At 42.5% G+C, this 23,814-nt stretch overlaps 1 protein-coding gene across 1 annotated transcript in view; it reads left to right on the forward strand.

The window, feature by feature from the left end:
* sh3bp5b (SH3-domain binding protein 5b (BTK-associated)) overlaps positions 1–23,814 on the forward strand; it is a 38,717-nt gene that overhangs the window by 10,276 nt on the left and 4,627 nt on the right. The window contains exons 3-7 of the mRNA XM_083918191.1: positions 811–939; positions 16,989–17,153; positions 17,312–17,442; positions 21,087–21,129; positions 21,981–22,200. Coding sequence (XP_083774317.1) covers positions 811–939; positions 16,989–17,153; positions 17,312–17,442; positions 21,087–21,129; positions 21,981–22,200 — 688 coding nt within the window. The remainder of the gene's footprint in view (positions 1–810; positions 940–16,988; positions 17,154–17,311; positions 17,443–21,086; positions 21,130–21,980; positions 22,201–23,814) is intronic.

Genomic DNA, 23,814 nt, shown 5'->3' on the forward strand with positions numbered 1-23,814 from the left:
GACAGTGCATTAGAGATCTCCAATGCACTGTCCCGCATTGTTTTAAGCTTTTTTGTTGTCTGTGGTGCAACTTTAAGCTACATCCACACTACTCCATGAAACAAATACAATCTCCGTCTACACAAGCGTTTCAGCTCTGTATCAGAAGTAATCTCTGTGCATAGTAACAACCCTGAAAACGCATATCACGAGACCAATTGCGTACACCAACTGTGTAAACAGGGAGCATATCGTCCAACGTTATTCTGCGTTTGAAAATCATTAATTTATAAATACAGCAAATATTTCAGAGGAGGAACAACAATAGTGAAAAGTAAGAGCAGGGATTTATTTGCTTCAACTGACAACAAGGTGGAACTAAAAGTCACATGAGTAAAAGGGGGTGTAAAACACAGATTGGTACCGGGACCATTATCCATCAGTGGAGGAAGCCATGGTCTACTGACGTGGGTGGCTGCGTAATCATTTCCAAAGAGATCAGCCCGTCCAGACTAAAAAGCAACCCCAGAGTTTACAAACATTTGAGGCCCTTAATTTTAGAGTACTGTGGATGCAAGGTGTAAACATAGCTAAAGAAATGCATTTTTAAACAAAAAAACGTAGAAGTGTGGATAAAGCCTTCAGCTTAGGCCGGAAAAAAGCTGATCTGGCTGCATGAAGGAAGTAATGTGTTGACCTGCATGATCAGAAGTTATAAAAGTTCATTTCAGTCCTCAAACATTCAACACGTTCTGTTGGTATTTTTTCTTTTTTGTAGAGTGCAAATAGTATTGGTTGACTCTCTGTCTTTCTCTTCTCTGTGTGTGTCAGGACGCGAGGCAGAAGTTCCGCTCAGTTCTGGTCGAGGCCACGGTGAAGCTGGACGAACTGGTGAAGAAGATCGGCAAAGCTGTGGAGGAGTCCAAGCCTTACTGGGAGGCCCGCAGGTTGGCCAGACAGGTCAGTCTGCAGTGCATTGAGGAAGGGGCTTTCAGAAACATTCAGAACCAAGTCGGATACCTGGGTCCAGGGACCTGAGTGGGACCAGATCCAAGTTATACTCAATTTAATGTGGTTGCTAAGGTGTTGTTTTACTGCTACAGATTCGGTCTGTGCATCACATGTCTCATACCAGAGTGCATCTGATGGGATCCAAGCCTACTCATTATCGGTTGATAGTGTCTTTTACATAGTTGGGACCAAGTCCACTCATACACAGGCTTACAATTTACATATTCAGAGTGTTTAGTGCTGCTGTCTCATTTATTTGTAGTTGTTTGGGGATTTTACAAGATCAAAAGTTGATTATGTGCTTTTTCTTTATATAGCTTCCCTGCAAGTGTTTTGCATAGTCCAACCATCACTACTTTTAGATGACATTAGTGCAGCTTTTAGATGTTGTTTGTTGAGGAGAAAGGAGAATTTCATGCATGACCTTAAATACTTTCAGTCTAGTTCAGATCAGTAAAGAGAAAAAAATGGATATATGGCTTCAAAATTCAGATTTGTCACAATCTATTTTAAACCACAATCTCAGTTCCCCTTTTCATCCTCAGCACTCAGATTTTGTGTGTGTGCGTGTGTGGGGTTGGCGAAAGAAGGGGGAAAGCAGCCACCTGCACATCTCGATAAGCGCCCACACAGCTGTGAGAGCTCAGGAAGCGCAGGGATCGACTGAGACTCTTAAAGGCTTCATTATGTCGTTTTCTTGCCTCACCGTGTTCTGATGAGGCTCCGATAGGAAGGCCATCGTTGGTGTTCAGGTTTTCTGGAGAAAATAAAGGAGTGCTACACATATGGGAGGGAATTTTCCACCGTGTGCTGAAATACAGGCAATGGTGAAAGACTTCCTGTGAAGTGACGATGCGGATGGACTTCCCCTTTCTCAGCTTTATTTTTTAACCCATTTAAACAATGTTCCCTGATGCCACTGCTGTTATCATTTAAGGACAACATGGAAATGTAAGGTAGTGGAGATTAATCACAGTTATGGCCAAAAAATATTAAATCATTGAAGAACTCAATAACATTCAGACGTGTAAGGATTCAAATATACTGTGGTTTTGCTTGTTCTTTGTTTTTTTACTGTATGCATATTTATATTTAGGAGAGAGAGTGAATTACGTTCAGTAGATGATCTTGTCCCAAGCAATTTGTAGTTTTGTCTTTTTGTCTTTTGCCACTTTTAAACATAAAAAATAGGGACAAAAACATACACCCCAAAATAAATACATGTTTAATATTTGGTTCATTAGAGATTTATTTTAACTGACAACAAACAGATGACCCTAACTGAAAAACAGTTGTAAATAAGGGGGACTTTTTGTTTATTAGACAATTTCATTATTAGGCTCCTGTAACTAAATGGCAACTGCACTTCAGTAGCGGCAGCCAAAATCGATGCATGGTTACATTTAAAAGTTAGTGTTAAGCGCTCTGTTAATGTGCATGGAACTGTGCGCATTTGGTGTGATAAGTACTCTATATTATCAATTTAGAAGATGTTAATGTGTATCGCCATATTTGGATATATGATTTAGTCAATATACAAATCCATTAAAAGTTCAAAAATCATTTTAATGAAATATCTCCAAGCCCTAAAATCGACTACAAATGAAGACATAAATGAGAGACACTGAGAACTTCAGTGTTTGTAAAAGGATAATAAAAAAGTATTGGCCCTGTGGTTGTGGTTTACCGAGCGACAGTGTTTGGGGAAATGAGATGAGGATGTACATCATGTGAGAGTTGTAGTTCCTTGTACCCATCAGCTCACCTGCTGGCCTGATTTGATTTGTCTCCTCGCCACATTTACTTTCGATTCTCAAATATATATTTGTAACAATTTCACTTCAAATACACTGCAAGGCCTAGATCGAATATTTAGTGAAGACTTGGCTGCTGGAGAGTTGTCCCTAGAAAGGTCATGTATGGTGGAGAAATATGTTAAGGTGTTGGTGCCAAAAATATCACATGGGAAAAAGGAGGGTGTAGGTTTTAATTGTGTGATAAAAAGAAGATGACAAGTGTTCGAGGGAGGAGACTTAGAAATGCAGACCATCAGGTTGAGGCAGGTTTCCTCCAGAGAAGCAAACATTTTGATATCACCACCCCTTTTACTCTTATGCTCAGTCCTTCATGAACATGAGCCAGGAGCAGAGATTCACCTCGCTGTTACACCGGTCGAGAGTCCCCGGGGCAGCAAGGTCCATCCACAAAGCCTGCTCCCATTGGCTCTTGGACTCCCGGACAGCTACAGATACTTAGCCTGCTACATATTTCCAGATCTGCCTCTGATCTGGGGCTTTTGTCGGGCTGCTCCAAGTCAAAAACAAGGTCTAAAGTCCTGTACTTGGTATTAACCATTAAGTAGTTGTAAAGTATTAAGTAGTAGTAGTAAATTAGTTTAATGAGAGCTTTTATTTACATCCCAAAAACTTGTATTGTCAGACTTGGCTGCTGCGTCCAATCCTACTTTCTCTAATCATCGTTGTTCTTCATCATCGGATGCCGGTGAAGTGAAGGTTTAATATGCATTGGGAGAACTTTGTCGTCACAGTAGATTAAGGTCCGTGCCGGGAACAACCTTGACATGAGAACATATCTGTTTGTTGCAGTGGCTGGAGGAATATTAGACTGTAGCTGTGACTCTGTCCTTGTCCTCAGTCTCTCTGAGAAGCAGAATATTTCATTATGTCATTAATCATTTAAACCTTCACTTGTGAAAGCTGTGAAAGTCAAACATTAAATGGTAAGAATAAGGACAGATAGGGCAGGCAAGGATAAGGTTTCTACTGGCCCACTCCAAGGTAAGAGGACCTTGAGGTCCACAAACGTTTTGAATCTGGCTAAACTGTTGCCACAATGCCCTGTAATATCGTCCAACAAGACATTTCCGGTAGATTCTGTAACACGGGGGATTTTGTCCCATGTTGGTCTGCGTCTCTCCAGCGGGCCACACTACTGGACAGTGTGAAGCTTTTTGCAGTCGCAGATCCCGGCTGGGCTTGGGCGGCTGACTACGTTTTCATTTGCCATGATGCTCACAGAGGACCACTAAGCCCGCCCTACAAGGGTCAGTGTTTTGGAGACAGGAGACAAAGATTCTGTGCTGGACATGGGTGGCAAACGTTCGACTCTCCATTGACCGCCTCAAACCAGCCCACTTGGACGTGGCTAGGCCTAATGATTTTGGGCAGTTTACCTTGTGATTGTCCTGACAAAGACAAAAGATTGATAATTGTCTTTAAAAACACACTCTCTCACCAACGCAGTCCATCGTAACTCTTTAGCGCAGTGATGTTTGGGGTCTAAACTGAGCCGCTGTTGCCATGTACTGTTGTGAGAAGTCAGATGAAGAATGGCTTTGTTGTGTTGTGCTTTATTGCTGTGGAAATTAAAACTTGAAGCTCATCTTGTCCTCACATTACTGCCATATGCACCCGACCGTCTGTCCAATTTTCTCTGGTCCACAGATCGTGACGGTGTTCAGCAGAAACCATTATCTGTTCTTATTCTGAAGACTGCCCGGCTTAATTGATAATTCATGGAAATTAGCTTTGCACAGAAAGAATCCGATACTCTGTATGGATAACCACAGCAGTAATTGAACACAGAAACAGTCTGCTAATGTTTCTCCCTCAACATGTCTTTTTAGTTGTTGTTATTGTTCAAGGACACTTTACTCATTATTTTCTGCATGCAAGTTTTCTCTGCAGGGCTGACGTTTGAAATCGCAGCCCTCCTCTCCACCCTCTCTGTAGCTGAATCCACTGGCCTATATAAACATTTTCCATCTGGTTTATTTATCTGTGCTTGTTCTCCAAATGCCCCTCAGGGCAGATTTAGCCTTTGTTATGCTTTATATCAACAGAGAGGGATAAACGTCAGTTTTTGGTAAGCCGGCCTTGTTCTGCTCTCAAATCTTTTTATCACTCATCTCTTTGTCTGTCCGTCCGCCGTACTTGTAGTCTCTGTGTACTTCTTCTTTTCTTTCCCTCTCTCTGAAGGCTACAGATTGCAGTAGAGTCGTTATCAGATATCTGCAGTAATTCACTGCACTAGTTCAGCACCCAAGCATTAAAAGCAGGGGACATGGCTCATGGTTCCATAAAGGGCTACAACTATTGTTCATTAAATTATTCATCCTTTGATCGTTCTCTTGATTCATCATTTAATCTATAAAAGGTTGGGAAATAGAGAAGCGACATGTCTTCCAATGTCTTGCTTTGTCGGACAAACACTCCAAATCCCAAAGAGTCCAATTTACAATGATGTAAAAAAGAGTGAAGCAGTGAATCTCCACTATTCAGACGGTGGAACCAACATTTCTTTGGCCCTTTTGCTTCATAAACCACTGACTTACTTTTTACAATATAACCATAGATACGGAGCACTCGCTACAGGAACAACCTGTAAATATTTTTTGGCATCGGTTGCGAATGGGGAGCAAACAGTTCAGCAAACGGGTAGTCTGTTTTGGAGACTAGAAGACTGGAGTAAGTAACTTTGTTATTGTCCCGTCCTCATGATAAATGGAGTTATAGAGGCGATCTCGCACTCCTGTCTTAATTAATAAATTAAGTTTTACCGCAGGAATAATTGAAGTTTTGATCCACAGCATTAGGGCAACGGTAAAACTAAATAAGCGTGCTGCTGCAGCAAGATCTTTAAATGTTTAAAGATCCCTAAAACCTGAGCTTGGTCATTAGGGACTTTTTGACTACAGGGATCGTAATGTCGGTTTGTCAGCCCGCCACTTTGGCCCGGAGTGAAAAAATGTCAACTAGGGATGTCATGATATGAGATTTAGATATCAGGATTATTGTCAGAGGCAATATCACAGATTCACGATTATTAATCAGTGAGTTTATTATTCGACACTGTAAGAAAAAAAGACACACAATCATTATTTTGGTCCTGCACGTAAAACATGTCAGCCTACTTTCTATGTAAAAGAGAGGGTCGAGCACATCCTCATAGAACTGGAGTTACATCCAGATAACTACTGCATATCCCAGCATCATGTGAACTAGTCAAGTGGTTTGGTCCAGCCTAAGAATATGTAGGCTGGTTCAAACAAACACCGTACTTTTACCCAGGAGACTACAGGTCTTGACCCGTTTGTGTCGAGCAGATGGAAAGTGAACTCTACTTTCTTCAAACTGGCCCCAAAATTCCTCACAGGGATTTAGTATCAGTCCATCTACTCTTGTTTTCCCTGTCGTTCATATCTAATCTATCTCTAAATCAGAGAATTCACATCTTTAACAAGACTGTGCAATCCTTAAACTCCCCACGGCATTTAAGAAAGAATTTTCCTGGTTGTTTCTTTCTGAACAGATGCTGAAAAGCGCTGTTGGAAATAGAAAGAGCTGCTTGTTAGAGGCTATTAGGTTTGTAATAAAGCTGTTACCAGCTCTTGAGAATCTCTTAAATGGCTCCTGACACAATCAGGCAGAACACAAATCAGTGTGCTAGCTAAAAATATCTCACATCAATAGCACACTCAGTCTCTTTGTCAGCGTCGTAGTTCAGTCTTGGGCCCAGTTCATACTCTTTACATCGACTTCAGCAAAGGTTTGATGTGTTTGGTCTTTTATTTTGTATCTTGATTTGCTTTTGACTATTGGATGTGTTTAGCAGGGAGGGAAGGCAACTCGTTCTTTGTTTTATCTGGTTTTCTTTTGCTTATTTTCTCCTTTCTCTGTCATTTTTTAATTGTTCCTTTCCTTCATTCTGCCTTTTCTTTCTTAATTTGGCTTCCTTTCATTTTCTTTTACCCTCTCATTCTCTGCTTTTTCTTAATGTCTTCCTTCAGTCCTTTTCCTCTAGTTTGTCTTCACCCTCTTGGAACACATCTTTTCCTCTAGTTTGTCTTCACCCTCTTGGAACACATCTATTTCATTTAGTACATCTGTTCTTCCCTCATCTCTCTCGGTCTCTGTTCAGTTTTGCCTTTGTCCATCATCACAATATTGAGTTTGTTTTATTTTGCCCGTTCAAAAAAAAAAAATCCTTCTCTTTCTCCTTTTGTTTGCTCTCCCACTCAGTTTGATAAGAAACACATTGTTTACGGGTGAGGAGCAGGCAGCGCCCAGGGAGCGGCGGCAGCAGGTTGACCTTGACTCCAGATAGACGATAACACACACAGCAATAACTCTTGAGAGCGTGTGATAATCTACATTTGCATATCGGGCATCTCCTTTACAGCTAATGATTCATGGGTGAGTCATTATGCAGGAACACAATAAGGGTTTACCCATTTAGCTCCCAGAGGACCTTGAAAAAAAGTGAATTTGAAAACAAATTAAGACTTTTTTTATGGTTGTACTTCATTTAAAAAACTCATTACACATAAAAACTGTGTCAGTTTCCTTCACCTCTGTGAGGAAATCCAGGGAATTATGACTCCCCCCAATTAGTCTTTCCGATTTTTTTTTTTTGTTTTTATAACTTATTTGGACAGAAAGGACTTTTTTAGGGTTGACACAGTAAATGCTGCATGAATCAAACTTGTAAAGGAACAGTGACACTGACCCTGGTGAAGGTTTGTCTAAAGGTAAAAAAGAAGAGCTGCACTTACTGATGACCTGAACGCGACCCGAGGAAGTGGGTCAGGGTGACGAGGCTGAAAAGTTTGTGGAGCGATGGCTTGAGTGCACATCGCTTGAAAGCTGCAAGTGCTGACTCCGGGGGGACGCAGCGGGACTGCCGTATCTGCAGTCAAATCTGTTTTTCTTTAATGTAGTAAAATATGCATCAGGATCACATTTTATTCCACGTCACCACCCAAGACTCATGACCGGAGATGGAAATAAGACCGTCGGGATGCGTACATTGTTTCAGTGTTTTCATTGACATTTTTGTAGCTACAAACATTTGAAGCTTTTCCTTGAAACCACTCTGGTATTTATACATATTTCTTTTATTTGTTTCTTATATTTTGGAGCTGAGTCACTTCTCCCGGCTGGTTATTCTGGTTCAGACGATTGAGCAGAGCAGCAGTGAATACTCTGAATGCTGCTGGTTTTGTATTATGATGGAGCCTTAAAGCGAAAGTGGATGACTCAGTCCCTTGACATCAATGTTTCGGCTGCAGGAGCTGATTTTAAAGAGGCAGCTCACTCAGCACCACACTGAGTCTGCAGGTTAGCTGATGCCTGCTGAGAAGGAGAGGGGGTTTGAGTTTGAATGGGCAGCAAGGCAGATTGAGTTCAAGATAAGGATGCACATGATTTAATGTGGCAAGTGAAGCAAGCGTGGATTAAATTTTCTGATGGAAGGGTGATTTTATAAACTGAGATTTCATGTGATGAGTCTCCCGGAGGCAGGAGACAAATGCAAGCAAATACGGTTGTCTGTGCATGCTTTTCATTATGCTAAAGCTTCCTCGCGACCTCTTTTCTCCCGTGACCCAGAAATCGATTATTTTCTGCCATCATGGAGGATCTTCCAATCCCAGCTCCGTATCACAGATACAGAGGTGCAGCACGTCATAAGTAACTGCACCTCACCTCTCTTGCTCTCTCTCCCTCTCTCTCCCGTCCTCGCTTGGAGGAGCTAAGGAAGAGCTGTGAGCACAGGAGGCGAGGACAGACGTTAGCATAATGAAAAACACCCTTCATCTTGACCCAATAAAGATTGTGACCTTGGTACAGTGGTCTCCTTGAATGTTGAATAACTGCTTATCATCATAAATATATGGTATCCACAGGCCTTTAAACAAATCTTAAAAATGACAGAAACTGCAACTGAAGAAATTGTTTAAATGATCTGTTTTTAACCTTTTTTATTAAACAAAACCATAGAACAATCAGATATTTTTTGGCACCACATATAACCCAACATGTATAACCCAAGCTAACTGAATATAGTATTATATATATATATATTTTTACGTAGAGGTATGTGGTTGAATGAGTTGGTATTTTCAGGGTTCGTACATGTGATTGAAATCCTTGAAAAATGCTTGAATTTTAAAGTTGTGTTTTCCAAGGTTTGAAAAGTGCAAAGTTTTGGATAAAGTGCTTGAAATAAAATCCACATTTCTTTAACAAATAGTTATAAAATAACATTGTCATCCCTCATTCTTCTGGTACTAGGACACTCACAACATTCTCATTGTTTATAGCAAAATACCATTTTTTTTAACATGATTAAAAAAAAACTAATTTTCAACATGTATGTATTCTTTAGAAAAATGTAATTTACCACAGCTGTAAGGTCCCGGAAAACCTTAAAAATTGACCTTGAAAGTGCTTGTAGGAACTCTGTTTTTTATCAAATGTTGCTTAATATAAGTCCATATGCTTGCTTATTTTTTTTGTAGAACAAACGTAAATAAAAAAAATAAAGTAAGTGCTTTTCCTGATCACTCATCTGTTCAAAACACTTTCTAAAGTTCATTCATTTATATTTTCTTTACATCATATTGTGTTAAGTGTCTTCTTTTGGGTTGACATTAAACCCGACCACCTCCTGCTCATCGTCCTCAGACGTTGATGTGAGGATGTTTTCAGTGACCACCACGTGGCCTTAGTTTGAGCAGATGTCGGAGGATTAGTCAGGGGAAGAGGGGAGAGACGCGATGGGGGAAATGATGAGCAAATCCAGGCTGTTCAGACGATGATACGCTAGATTTGAGGGGACGATTTTGTGCAGCTGGAATAGAAAGCTAAGTAGTTAGAGAGAGAGAGACACTTCACTAAGTGGATGTGATTGTTTTGGCTCTGGTTCAGTAGTGAACGCTGAAACCTTTTGTAGTCTCCCATTAGACACATGGGACTGTGGGTGAGTGGAGGGGTGAGGCCTGGGGGAAGGGTGCGAAACTGATGAGGAGATGGGGTGAGGTTAAGGTGTGGCAGTATGGTGGGCTGGGCCAATGAAATCAGTCAAGCTTCTTTCTCTTGTCTCGCTTATTCTTCACCACTTTGTTTTTCTCTCAAGCTGTTTTCCTGTCCGTCTGTCCGTCTGTCTGTCTGTCTGTCTGTCTGTCTGTCTGTCTGTCATCTCCCTCCCTCCCTGATGCATGCAGTGAAATGGATGGATGGGGTGAGGGATTTAGAGGTTTAGAGGAGAGAAAGGCAGGAAGGTCAAAGCCACACCAGATGGCTTTGACCACCTGGGACGCTGTGCTGTGTGTGTGTGTGTTTGTGTGTGTGTGTGTGTGTGTGTGTGTGTGTGTGTTGTGATACCACTGGCCTGTTAGTTGTTGCATAATTGCCCTGTCACGTCTGTCATTGGAGCAGCTCTGACACTGTTCTGCAGTTGGTTGCAGGTGTCCTTCTGTACTTTTTGACTGATGTGATGTGTGATATTGCGTGTTTTGGTCTTGCATGCATAGAAAGAGAAATGTTAGAATTGTTGCGGCTTGGATTTCAAGTTTGCATCACCAGCGTTTATGTGTTAAGTGGATTTTAAAGCTCTTGATCTGTTGAGGTTTTCACATACAGATGTTGTTATGCACGACTCAACTTTCAGCCGTCACGTGGCCTAAAAGTTGGGACAAGTTTAATGTGAAAAAATATGCAAAATGATTAAAGAAATGTTATCTGAAAATGAGAAGTTGACCATATGAAGGGGTTTAGGATGGTAGTGTTTGTTTGTTGCTCAATCAGTCATATCGCTTTGGTCACATGGGTTTAAAGGAACATCAGCACAATTTAAATACACACATATTTCTGTGTGAATGCAGCGTAATATGTGTCCCGTCCTGTGAGATGTGAGAATGCGTCTGACATGGATAATCTCCTGTTGCCTAATAAGACTAACTTATGAGGAAACGTCTCTACAGACACAGAGTAGTTGGCTTTCTGCTCTAAATTCAGTCCCTGTGTAAATGCTGCAAATGTAAATTGTTCTTTCTGGTGTTAAAATACTCAGTTTGTCTTATTTTTTAGTGAAACACCAGTAGCAGCCAACTGAACCTTGCTATAACTTTTTTCTCTCAACTCAGCAGTCCTACTTTTGTGCCCGGTTGTATCTGGGTTAATTTCATTATTAGAGACCGTGAAGCAGACATCAGAGGCCGCGGCTGCCTCCCTGCTGTTAAAGTCATGTGTGCTTCGTTCAACCCCGAAGCTCGCTCGCATATCTAGGCCAGTTGCAGTTCCTTCGACTCTCTCTGTCCTGGAATAAACAGCAACATTAAATGTGTTTTTGAAAGCTGAAGTTAGCGGGGCATGCTGAGACCGAAAGGACGGTGTGTTTGTAGCATTCACACACAGCCTCCAACTGTCGTCTGTAATGGATGTTATTGTCCCAGGTCGTCCTTCCTCTTCGGGAGAAAATAAGTGCCAGACTTGATCGGGGAGCTCAGATAAAAATAATCAAATTTCCTGGAAAATGGGCCAAGACGGGTCCCTTTGAATACGGTCTCATCCAATATGCCCTCCTGATCTTGTGTTAAGTGTGGTAGACAAACAGATTTTGGACAGATGGTCTCCTTATCATATATCAGTCTGTCTTCCTGAGGACTAACTGAGGACAGTTGGTGCTTATTGCGAATGTAAAGACGGGTATTCAAGCCGTTCCTTACTGGAAGAAAAATAAATGTATACGTGGCAGTGTATTTCATTTCCACTGTTTAAAGTCTCATTTTTTATAATGGGGACGAAGTGAAGGTCAATGGGAAGTCTTTCATGACATAAAGGCCCGTTTCCCCATAACATCTTTCTCCGACAGCTCTGACTGATGATGAGACTTCTGACTGTCCACCCATCTGTCTTCTGTCTCCCCCTCTCTGCTGGGGTGAAAGCCATTATGGGTGTTCACCAAGCCCCCACCACAGCGACTTCCTAGTTGATCCAATAAGGAAGTGCCAAAAGTGTCTCCTCATAATAGAGCAATTTCTCATTGACCCCCATGTTAAACAGGCTGTTTTCACAGCATAATTAAACCTTTTTAAGGCCTGGTACAAAACAACCTTCTAGTCTGTATGTTTAGTTCATATCTGCATGACTACACTGAGGGGGGGTGGATTTTTTCTTGTACCAGGCTAGTTTTTATTTTATTGGAGCTTAAAGTTTATGAATAATTAGGGGCGTGGCCTCTTGGTGACGATTAGCCTCTGGTCTTCACTTCTGAGGTATACGTCAGATATGTCACAAACATGCCCTTTTTTGGTAAGAGGAAATGAGGCAGAGTCAAAGTCTGATAAGATGGAAGAACAATTAGATCAAGTTGAGAACGGACCCCGACTGACATGCTACGTCACTTTTTTTTATACAGTCTATTGTTTTGACTTGAGTCTTCAACATTTAACTTTGCAGGCCATTTGGAAAAATTATCCCCAATTTGGACGGGATTCATTTTGTTACAATTTCCTACATGACTGACCAGTGAAGGTGTGATGATTATGCCTGTTCTCCACCCTACGCACAAGAAGTCACATTGGACATGACTTAATCCCTTGCACGAGCTGTTGGGAAGTTGTTGGTGTGCTGATTTGCAGCGATAAAACGAAGAAAAAGAAGAGGCTGACTGTTTATTCCAGTCTTTTGTTTCCTCCTCCTGCCTTCATCACTCTTTTTTCCATTCTTCTTTTTCAGCTAATAAGTTAACAAAGCATGTTTCCTCTGGTTAAGACTCGTTTGAACAATTGAATGCCTGTGGAGCCAAAAATCCTTTTCTCCCAGAGATGGAGAAGGAATCGCATCTTGGTGTGTGAAGTTCTGCATTACTTACACATCGGCTTTGCTCTGGAGGATCGTCCCATCTGAAAATTTCATGGGCCGCATGCGGAGTGATTAAAATATGAAGTAGCTTAGCAAATGAAAGGATGCTGTGAATAGAGATGGAGAGAGGTGTAGAGGGAAAGATTAAGCAAGAAATGGAGGGAACGTGATGTAAAAGAGGAAGACAGAAAGGCATAAATGTGGGACGCGAAAGAGATTAAGATTAATACAGAAAGTGACAAATGAGGGGAGAGAGAAATGGCACAGAGGAGGGAGAATGGGATGGGGAGAGGTGCTAGTGAAGGAGATGGATGGAAGGAGGCGGGTGGATAACGGAGGGGGAGAAAAACTGGAAGAGACAGGGTGTGAGATAAGAGGGCAGGAGAAAGACAAACTGTTTAAAGGAGGGAAGAAAAGCAAAAGTAGCTAAAGGAGGGAAGACCAAAAATGGGCAAATGAGAGACATAAAGGTATTTTTTTTATTTCTTGTCACGCTCGGTCAAACTGTGATGCATAGTCACTTTGTAAAAAGCAGAACTGAACTGACACCTTTCCGGACTAAACCCAGATAAAAGAGAAGTTGCAGGGACGTGAACTGTGAAGCCACACTGACATTCAAGCAACACGTCAAGATTTAGAGACATTTCTCTGCTCTTTCTTAGATTCTTTTGGTTTTGCGGCTTTTGAACTCCTTCCCCTAAAGGACTCTGTCTCCGTTTGCCCATCGGCAATCGTTTATGATGAAAAAAAATGTCTCTGCATTCATATGTAGATATCTATTTAAGGGAACATCATCTCTCAGCTCCACTCTCGTGCCTCAAATTGCTAATTGGGCCTGGCGCTTGGAAAAGAAAGTCTTTCCTGCCAAATCCGCAGGCTGTTGACCCCAGACGCTAAATTGTCGTCAGACTGATGGGCTATGGGTTCTGAGAATGGGGGAGATGTAGTTGAGGAACTACAACTACAGTCTTCCTGTGTAAAATTGTATTCCAAATATTATCTGATGCTAATTAGTAAGGTTGTCATGACATCAGAATTTTAAACTTTCATATGATACTGGTATGAAAAAAACAATACCCGATAGCCCTTTGGATACCACGGCAAACAAAAAACAATTAATGACCTGTACACACTGCTGGTGCAGAAAACGTCACTTCTACTGTAGATGGCAAGAGGCTGCTTTACAATAAGAGTTTAAATTTCTCCGAGGTGCACCTGAATGCACCATGAAGTGCCTCAGAGCCCACAGCTTTAGCTTTGGAGGGTTTACTAGTTTAACTCCAGCAGTGGTCATGGTGTCTCAAAGTGCAACTGCAGGCTGTTAGCTCCATGCTACCACCAGTAAGCAACGCTGTGCTGTCTTTGTTGTCTTTGTTTTTTTTTTAATAGCTACAGTACTTTCGATTAAATGGATATTGTACTGTTTTAAATGTTCAAATTCCTCTTTTTTAGCACAAAATTCCCTCGATTATCTCCTTCTTTACTCAGATGTTTTCTATGTGCTTCTTTTTTGGCTGCCAAGACTAAAAAAACTCTGTATGTTGGTGGAAACGGTTGTTATATGCTCCATAAAGAGAAGCTTGTTAGCCTGCACAGAGCCCTGACCTCAACCCCGTCCAACACGAGACCTGATCACTGAAATCAGGGTTGGACCTCATTTAAGCTCCTGTGGCTGAATGGGAGCAAATCTCTGCAGCAGGTTCCAAAACCGACAATCAGAGGCTTTTTCTTCCATCTTTTCTCTCCTTCCACTTTGTCTCTCTCCCTCTTTTCATCCTCTCCTTCGCTGTCCTCCTTCAGAGTGTGGGCTTTGAACACCGGCTGAACGTGGACCGCAGTGATGTTTTTACCCGCCTGAGGCAGACGTGTTGACGCCGCAGAGAAAAACTAGGACAAAGAGAACAGGAGCTGAAGCTATTTCCACACCAGCATTGAGTTTAGTTGTTTCTCTGTATTTGTGCTTCATGTGTTCGGGAGTGCCTGACAGCCTGACACACTTCGCTTCAAACGTGCGTTTTTGGGTTTCACATCACAAAACTCCTCAACTTTTTTTTTTTAAGGAAGTCTGGCAAAGGATGGAATTTTAGACTTTCACAGTGTTTGTCACATTCACCCATTCTCACTGATGGCAGTGGACATCTACACACCATCTAATCTAACCATTCACACCACATTCACACACCCATGCGCAGCACAGCGAGCAATTTCGGGTTCTGTGTCTTGCCCAAGGATACTTCGTCATGCGGACCGGGGGAGCTGGGGAATCAAACCACCAATCTCTCGAATGGAGGACGACCCACTCTGCCACTGATCCACAGCCGCCCCTAAGTAAAAGTAATTATTATAAACATTACATGTTTGATTTGGTGTAGTTCACATGAACCCAAATTTGTATACAAGTCTTTCTTTAGTACAGCTAATGCAATTCATTTGAATGACACCACTGCTGTTATTGTTTCTGCTTATTGGTCTGATCCTTTATCGATTCCCTTTCTGGTGGAAAAGCCTACAAAGTTATTGTTTGGCATCATTTTTTTGCAACGTGTCTGAAAAACCTCCTGGCATCAATAAAGGGAATTGATGAGCTTGGAGTTAAGCGATTCCCGTTCCTATCATGAGCATTATTCTGATGTGTAAAGAGTCTCTGGGTGGACTCTCTGTCTCCATACAGTCCCTGCTGAAGCCTCTATATAGAGACAGAGTTTGTACAGTAACTCAGCCGGCATAAAGTGGGTCAATAGAATCATCCTCTGATTTAATATTCAGTAAGCCGTCTTCAGCTGCTTCATATTTATGATATTCTCAGCAAGTCTGATTTTTTTTTTTTTACAGTCAGCAGTACACACACACACACACACACACACACACACATACACTCACTCCTCGCTGAGCTCTTCAAGAGCTGGAGTTTTTATTTCACAACTTTAGAAAACTTGTCAACGTCTCAAAGAGGGAGGTGAGCTGGTGTCTACTGAAGATTTGTCACATTTAGAAAAGTCTGCCATCGTGTCCTGTGTGTTATATTTACATAATCTCACACGTTCATTTGGGTTAAAGTCAGCTGCAGTACACACACACACACACACACACACACACACACCTCTGTCAAACATATCATAGCTTCCATTTCTTAATCATAAAGTGTGTAAATGATTGGAACAGCTGCCTACAAACCTTCGACATTTTCATTTGGCTGTGTCTAAAGGTAAAATAATAACTGAGTGATTTGTCTACAGATGGTTTCACTCAAAGATGATGTAAACTGTGTGTCCTTGATGTTTAAAATAGCAACAGAGTGATGAGTTTGATCCCGATGTCCTCTGCATCTCTGCATTCACACAGACAGTTGAATGTTAGTGTAGAGTTTATACAGCCTCGCTGTACTTTTCATCGGCCTGCAGCGTTTTTGCACTGCAGCCGATGGGTTCAGGCTTAGGTTAACCCATCACTCACACACACACACACATACACACGCACACGCACACACATGATAACAGTTAGATAACTCACACAGAAATCAGTTTTTACTGTCTGCTGTCATCTTTTCACACATCACAGTTTAAATGACAGTGTAGACAAGAACTGGATTCTGTTTTAACAACGGGGGTCGGGCTACAGGATGACATGTACTGCAGGTGGTGGAGACTGACAGGACGGCTTTATTGTGATTTTGAATGTTGCAGGATTAAAGACTTTGATTTGTCAGATATTTAATGGATTTTTGTTACCGATAACAGATATACTGAATGTTTGAGCTGCAAATAGACCTTTTTCCTCCAATTTTGCACCAATTATGACTCTGCAAAGGTACACAAAAGGCTTAAACTAATAGCTTTATTAAAGATATATTATTATTACACATCATGAATCCAATGTATGAAATTGCAAACCAATTCTGGAAATAGAAAATAAAGAAATGCAAATGATAATTTGAATAAAGAATAAAAAAATAAAATGATTAGCTGTATGACGCCATGTTTAAATCTTCCCAAGCATCGTTTTGTCCATTAGATATTATATATATATCTGTAAAAAAGTTTTTATATCAGCACATATGGGACAACAAACATTGAAACCCATACGTCTGTGATGATCAAGTTTATTATAAGTCTGTGTCTATAAGTGTAAAAAGGGATCCACTGCATTTTCAAATAATAAACGTTGCTACAGGTAATGACTTTACAATTTCAGGTTAAATAGAGAGAAACTCTGCAGAGAAAGGCTCCAACACAGCCGGTCTGTGATGCTTTATACCACAGGTTTCCAGGATGATAATAGTCCTGGAGGAAAGGGGCAGTTTTAATATTAAAGCATCTCTCTCTGTGTCTTCAGGCCCAGCTGGAGGCCCAGAAGGCCACCCAGGACTTCCAGAGAGCCACTGAGGTCCTGCGGGCGGCGAAGGAGACCATCTCCCTGGCCGAGCAGAGGCTCCTAGAGGAGGACAACCGACAGTTTGACTCCGCCTGGCAGGAGATGCTGAACCACGCCACGCAGCGGGTGAGCAGGGGTGGATGAATGTTTTGGTTCATGATTATATTAGCCTGTTGTTAGAAACTGTCCATCTTCAGAGAAAAAGACAGTAGATGATAGGACAGTCTGTAACCTCTTGGTCTTCCTGCTCACTTATTTTACATTTTTGGGGCTGCCTGTTACAGGTGATGGAGGCGGAGCACACCAAGACGAGAAGCGAGCTGGTGCACAAGGAGACGGCGGCCAAATATACAGAAGCAATCACCCGCATGAAGCAGCTTGAGAAAAAACTCAAACGCACCATCAACAAGTCCAAGTAAGAGCCTTCATCTGCTGTTAGACAGGTTTCACTGCTTATTCATGTCGTGGCAGAGAGAGAAAAGTTGACCAACAAGCACTCTGGCAGCCATTTTGAAGTTCAGCTGCTTTAAATAGCTGCAAGCTTTTTATTTACTTAACCTAATTTTTATATTTAAAATGTAAGAGAGAGGAGATATCTGAGGGGAGATCTCCCCCAATCATCAGTGTAACGTGGTTATACTAATGAAGTGAAATGAGTAATATTTCCTACACAGCTCAGGGATGATTTCATAGATGAGTTATAAACACACACTACTCATCTTTTAAATCAGATTTCCACAGAGTTCAGTCTGTCACACAGACTGGACCATCAGTGGAACATGATCTCTAGAGAAGATTCTTTATGAAACACTAATGTTTTAACAACGCACCAAGGCTAAACGTATTTATAAAAAACATCTACCTGATCAAAGTATTTGTTTAACATGACTGAATGGAGCTGTTCCTCAGTCCTACAGCCGTATTTCCTCTGGTTTCTGGCCTGTTTTTCTATTCAGACCTTCAGATCCCTCCTCCAGACCTCAATGAAACGCGGTCTGATGAAATGAAACGGTTTCTGGTTTCCCCAGGCAGCAGATCCAGCTGTTCGACCCTCATGTGATCAGGTTACTCTTCTCTGTTCAGCAGAAAAGGGCTTCTCTCTGAAGCAGTGAAACTCCCTCAGTCACAACCAAACAGTCAGGTGTTTAAGGGGAAGTCACCGTCCTCTAATATCACAAGTTAAAGGGAACGATTTGGCTCAGAATTAGTAACACTCCAGGTGACATCTTTGAAATGAAACTTGGGTCTTTGAAGCAGAGAAAATAATTAATTCGGGTGCGTGGCGGTAAAGTTATTTGACACAGCACACGCAGATTTGGTTGGCATCAGAACCGATCCACACATTTCGAGGCAGACCATTAAATTAAATATTATTATTATAAAAATTGAACAGTGCCCTTAAAAAAAATCGGCCCCAAAAACTAAAACCAGTAACATTCTCAGCCGATATATTCTTCCCATCTCCCAAATGGAGTCAAGTAAAATTCAACTACTAACGGCTGCTTGATAACCCTTACAGGCGGTTCCCTATACGCCGAGGTGTGAAGCTAATGTGGAAGCTTTCAGACAAACTGTTAGAGGACCATAATGATAATAGTCACAAACTTAGGGCGCACTCACACTGTCCATCCGTACCGTGCCCCAGGACGTTTCACTGGTAAAGTCTACTTCGTTTGACCAGTGTGAGTGCAACCGTACCGCGCTTAGGAGAGGTACGCCTGCTGGCCATGGACTGTTTGGGACAAGTTCAAGTTCCCTAAAGCACGGGGCACGGTACGGATGGACAGTGTGAGTGCGCCCTAAGTTTAGTTGAGCTATCCAACCATCATTGTTTTGCTGATGTTTGCGGTTAGAACTCTGAGGGCTTAAAACTTCTGGAGAGGGTCTTAAAAAGGACTTTAAGGTTATTAAATTGAACTTTAGGATTCCTGCATGTACCCTGATTGTGTATTTCAGTCATATCTGTGAGCTGCGAACACTCAAAGCCACGGTGTCTGCAGTTTGAGCTTCAGCTAATGAAGGTGCAGAGCAGCTCCGACGCTGACATCACGTCTCAACTGTCAGTCTTTGGCCTTTTTTCATTAACGCGCTGTCAAGACCTTCGGAGTTAATTTCCCTGCTGAGCAAGAGTGTGTTTGATTTTGGAACGTAACCTTCAGTGAAAGTTTAGTTTATATAATGAGAGGTTACATAAGACGCTCCCTCACTCCCCACGTCTATAGCTTATCTCTGTGAGCCCGTGGAGGGCCGTGTCAGCCTCCTGCTGTTCCAGATGTTTCCAGAGGCTGAGTGAATGTACAGAGGCCTCGCTGACACTGACGCATAAAGTCTGAAAAAGTATTTAAATTAAAAGTCTGACTCCAGAGCAGGGTTTGTAAAGACTTGGATGTCCTGCGTGCAGAATCACATATTTCCCTGGACAGTTCAGTAGGGTCTCTGAAGTGGTGTCGGAAAACCTTAAATATTTTTGAAGCATGTTTTGAAAAACAAAAACAAAAACAACTTTTGCAGCCTCATGATTTTCTTAAGCTGTGGTCTACATTCTGAAAATCAGTTGAGCCCCTGAGACAGATTTGGAAAAAGCATCCCGCCCCCCACCAACCAAACCCCTCCCCTCAGTGTTCCCCGATTCCTTCCCCGAGCTCGTAACGGCTTCCCTCGCCTCCCAACGCCACGCCCCCTCTAGCCTGTCTCTACGTTAGTTTACAATGCTAAATACACATGGCTAACGTATGCTAACGTGTTGACATAGCCGTTTATCAGAGCAGGGACGTTCACAGTCATAAGCCCGTACTGGCACAGACTAATGGAGGCTATTTATAAAACATCTACCACAAAAAATTACCTGTTCAACAAAAAGTCTGCTGTATCAGCATCTTTTTTCAGTCCCGAATCCTGGCGTAGCCTTCTCCACCGCTCAAAGGCATCCCCGATGTTGACTCTTTGGTTCCTATGTAGGGCACATTTCCTCTTGGTTTCTGCCTTTTCCTCCGTAGACATGGGGCAAGCATAGGCCTCTTGCTGGTATCGGTCTTTTCCTTCTCCATGGTAAGAGAAGCCCCGGTAGCTGAGCTGCTAAGCTAAGCACTAGCCGCTCCGAGTTTACAGAGAGGGAGGGGGAGTGGGAGGGGTCGAGGCGCGATGACGGGGAGCAGGAGAGAGGAGGGGATTGGATGGAGGGTACGAGCCATTGGGAACCTTTCGGACCGGATGGCTCAATTTCTATGCAGAATGTTTTTTTTGTTCTTTTTGCTATTCATGCTGTGTAGATCGGACTACAGGACCCTAAGCGCAGTTTAAATTATGTTAATAATAATTAGAAATATTCCAAATGGTAGACCACAGCTTTAACATAATTTGTAAAGAAGGAAGAGTAAGGGAGAGAACATATCTGAGGTGAGAGGTGCCCAAACCATCATTGTAGCATTGTTACACTAATAAAGTGAAATGTGTTGTTATTTCTAAGCATATAGGAGGATTTCATATATAGAAGTTAAAGCCCCAGACTGCTCATATTTTAAATCAGACTTCCACAGATTGGAACATGTTGGTGTCTCTCAAACCAGCTAAACCATCAGTGAGAAAGTCCTGAAAAATGATCTTTACACAAGCAGCAACCCTGAAGTGCTGTTTGCAGATATTTGCATACTATATTTGAGTAAAATTTTGAGTATTTTTACTTTGTGGATATCAAATTAAAGGCACTGAATACTTCTTCTGCTCTGTATTTCTTGTATTGTCCATTCTATACTCGAGTGGGAACATATTTTTATAAAGTAAAGTATAACGTTGTAACTTCTCATCCAGTGGGTTCATTATGTTGTTTCTTCTAGTCCGTTGCTGTGTGTTCCCTCAGCAGGGCGTTAATCCGCTCCGCATCGTTCTCTCATCCCACATCACAGCCCCCTTTATCTTCCCCTCGTCCTCCTCTGGGTTGCCATGGTGATGATGTGGGTACCGCTCTCTTTCTGGGTTACTCTGTATTTTCCCCCTCTGATCTAATTGTCTCCTGTCCTCCCTCCCTCTCTGTCTCTCCCTCCTCCTCCTCTTCCTCCGCAGGCCCTACTTTGAGATGAAGGCGAAGTACTATCTGCAGCTGGAGGTACGTGAAGGCCGCTCAGCTGTGTGTCACATTTGACATATGTTGTGTAGCTGTGCTTGAGCTCGAGCGAGGGGTTAAACGTCTGGAGCCAAACATTCAGAATCAGTGATCTCACCACGTCACGGCTGCAGTGCTGATGGCTTTCAGGCTTTAGGCTGTGATCAGATCAGAGTTGTTTTTCTCTGGCTTGAGCACAAATTGCAGCTGTTAGGCTTGTTAAGGAAATCGAGCACCATGACCAGTGACATCAGCTTCGGTGCTGTGCAACAGGAAGTTTATTTAATTAGCCTTAACAAGTAGAAAAGGCAGCATTGCTTACTGTCCAGGTCTGTTTTCACATCAGCTGTAAGGAGAACTCCACCAAACATGTATGTTTTGGATTGAGGAAAGATAATAAATAAATAAATCAAAGACAAATAAATAAGGGCGTATATCTATCTGTCTATTTATATTGATAGATATACACACACATATACATGTATGAAAAGGTCTTAGTGTGTATATTAAATCAAGATCAAATGAAAAGATAGATAAATCTTCACTTCAGCTTATCATTCCAGCATCTACGTCAATATAATTTTAAATTACAGGAAACTTGTGCCACTTATTTCTCACGGTGTAGTTTATCTTTTCTAAGACGGAGCAGAAAGACATCCCTGTTAACTGTTGCAAAGTAGTACAACCATTATCCCCTTTCCATGAACAGTCTCTATCCACTCCCACAGTTATCCATGAATGGATGTAGAAATATTGTTGAAGACAGAATGAGTATCTGTGCGGTCTGGTAGCGATGTTCCCAGTCGTTTCTTCTTCTTCTTCATCATCCTTCTCCTCTCTTCCTGGTCCTTCAGAACCTGAAGAAGAACGTGGACGAGCGGCAGGCCAAGCTGTCTCAGGCCAAAGGCGAGTACAAGACGGCCCTCAGGAACCTGGAGATGATCTCCGACGAGATCCACGAGCGCCGGCGGAGCTCCGCCATGGGTCCCCGGGGGCACGGCGTTGGCGCAGAGGGCGACAGCGTTTCCGGGGACGACATCTCCAGCTTCAAGATGGAGTCAGACGGGATATCCAGTGAGTACAGAGGACGGCAGTTTGTACTGCGTGAGTCTGAAATGTAACCCGATGGTGTAAAAGGCCAATCCGTCAATGTTAAACCCTCTCATCTCGCTGCTCTCCTCGTGAGTCCCTAAATGTCAGGGTTAGTCTGCGTTCTGTTCTCATGTATTCTCCTTTAGTGTTAAATTGGGCCAGTAAAGTAACTTTTAGGATAGCACTGACAGAGCATGTGACACGAGAGGGAAAACTGACACAGAAATCGTATTCCTTCATCAGAAACATTTTTTGAAAGGGGTCTTTGCTCTGTGACGATGTTAAGAGGCAGACTCTGGTTCCTGTGTAGCCACAGCTCCACCTACTGTAGAAGCACTGGTGACGTGGAGACGAGGCCTCCGTCAGTATGTAGGGCAGAGAAAACACAGAGCTCTTGTGTGTTTCCATGAATTCCTGGTTTGTAATTCTTGGAAAGTCTGATGAGCGTTAAAGGACTTCAGAGGCGACGGCTGAGCGTCTACAGTCAACTTGAAATCCGTTTAAAGGGAGAATTGAGTTTCAAGCTATTTACTTCAAATATGCTGTGAAGACGAGAGCGAGACAGACGGATGAAAGCGTGGAGAGCAGAACTTAAAAGCAGTAAATAGAATCGTCACTGTTGTTGAGAAAACACAGCCGAGGGGTTTGTTTTCATGTCCAGTTAGTTTGAAAGTGGTGGATACACAGAGGTTTGAACAGAAACACAGTAAACAAATGTGGTTCGGCCATCTAGTAAGGATGAACCCTGGGCGCTTCCCTAGGGAGGTGTTCCAGGCACGTCCAGCTGGGAGGAGGCCTCGGGGAAGACCCAGGACCAGTCGGAGAGTTTATATCTCCACGCTGGCCTGGGAACGCCTCAGGATAAGCGGATGAGCGGATGAAGATGAGATGAGATGAGATGAGATGTTTTCTTCTTCTTTAACTTCTAGAGCGGGGCTTCCCAAACCTTTTCAGCTGGGGTCAGTTTAATATGGGGACGTGGGGTATGGTCATTTTAACAGAGGTGTTAGTCCTGTCTGTCAAACTAATCCCGTCCCGTGTTGATAATCCATCATATCCTGTTAATACGGAGTTTCCACATGTTTTTGAACATGGAGGCGCTCGAAGAAGCACTCTGGTCACTTTTTTTAAATAATCAATTCTGTCCTTTAGATTCCTGTTTACTTAAAGCTGCAGTCGGCAAGTCTTGCGTTTACAACTCTCACGCCCCTCCCCCTCTACCACCGAGCTCCTCAGCTCCTGCCCATCGAGTGCTCGTCAGTGCGCGTGCACCAGACTACTGTGAATGCGTCGGTCTCTTCTGTCTCAATAAATGGCATGGAGTACACGCTACACTGAGGTAGGCTGGCTAACTTACTCATAGATAGCAACTGCTAACGTCATTTAGCGTATGCCAAGTGGTATTGTAACATGCGGGGGGGATCTGATGCGTCAGCACTCACGCATCACTGCGCTGAGTGGACAGGATGATACGGGCCCCGTCAATTTTTCAAACACCAAGCTCTAGATACACGTAGAGGCGTGTTTTTTTTCCTAACCCTGGATGACTTATGTTGTTCTATCGGAGCAAAGTGTTGGCTTAAGTGGATATGATCA

Source organism: Echiichthys vipera (assembly GCF_963691815.1).
Source record: "Echiichthys vipera genome assembly, chromosome: 8".
Lineage (NCBI taxonomy): Eukaryota > Metazoa > Chordata > Actinopteri > Perciformes > Trachinidae > Echiichthys > Echiichthys vipera.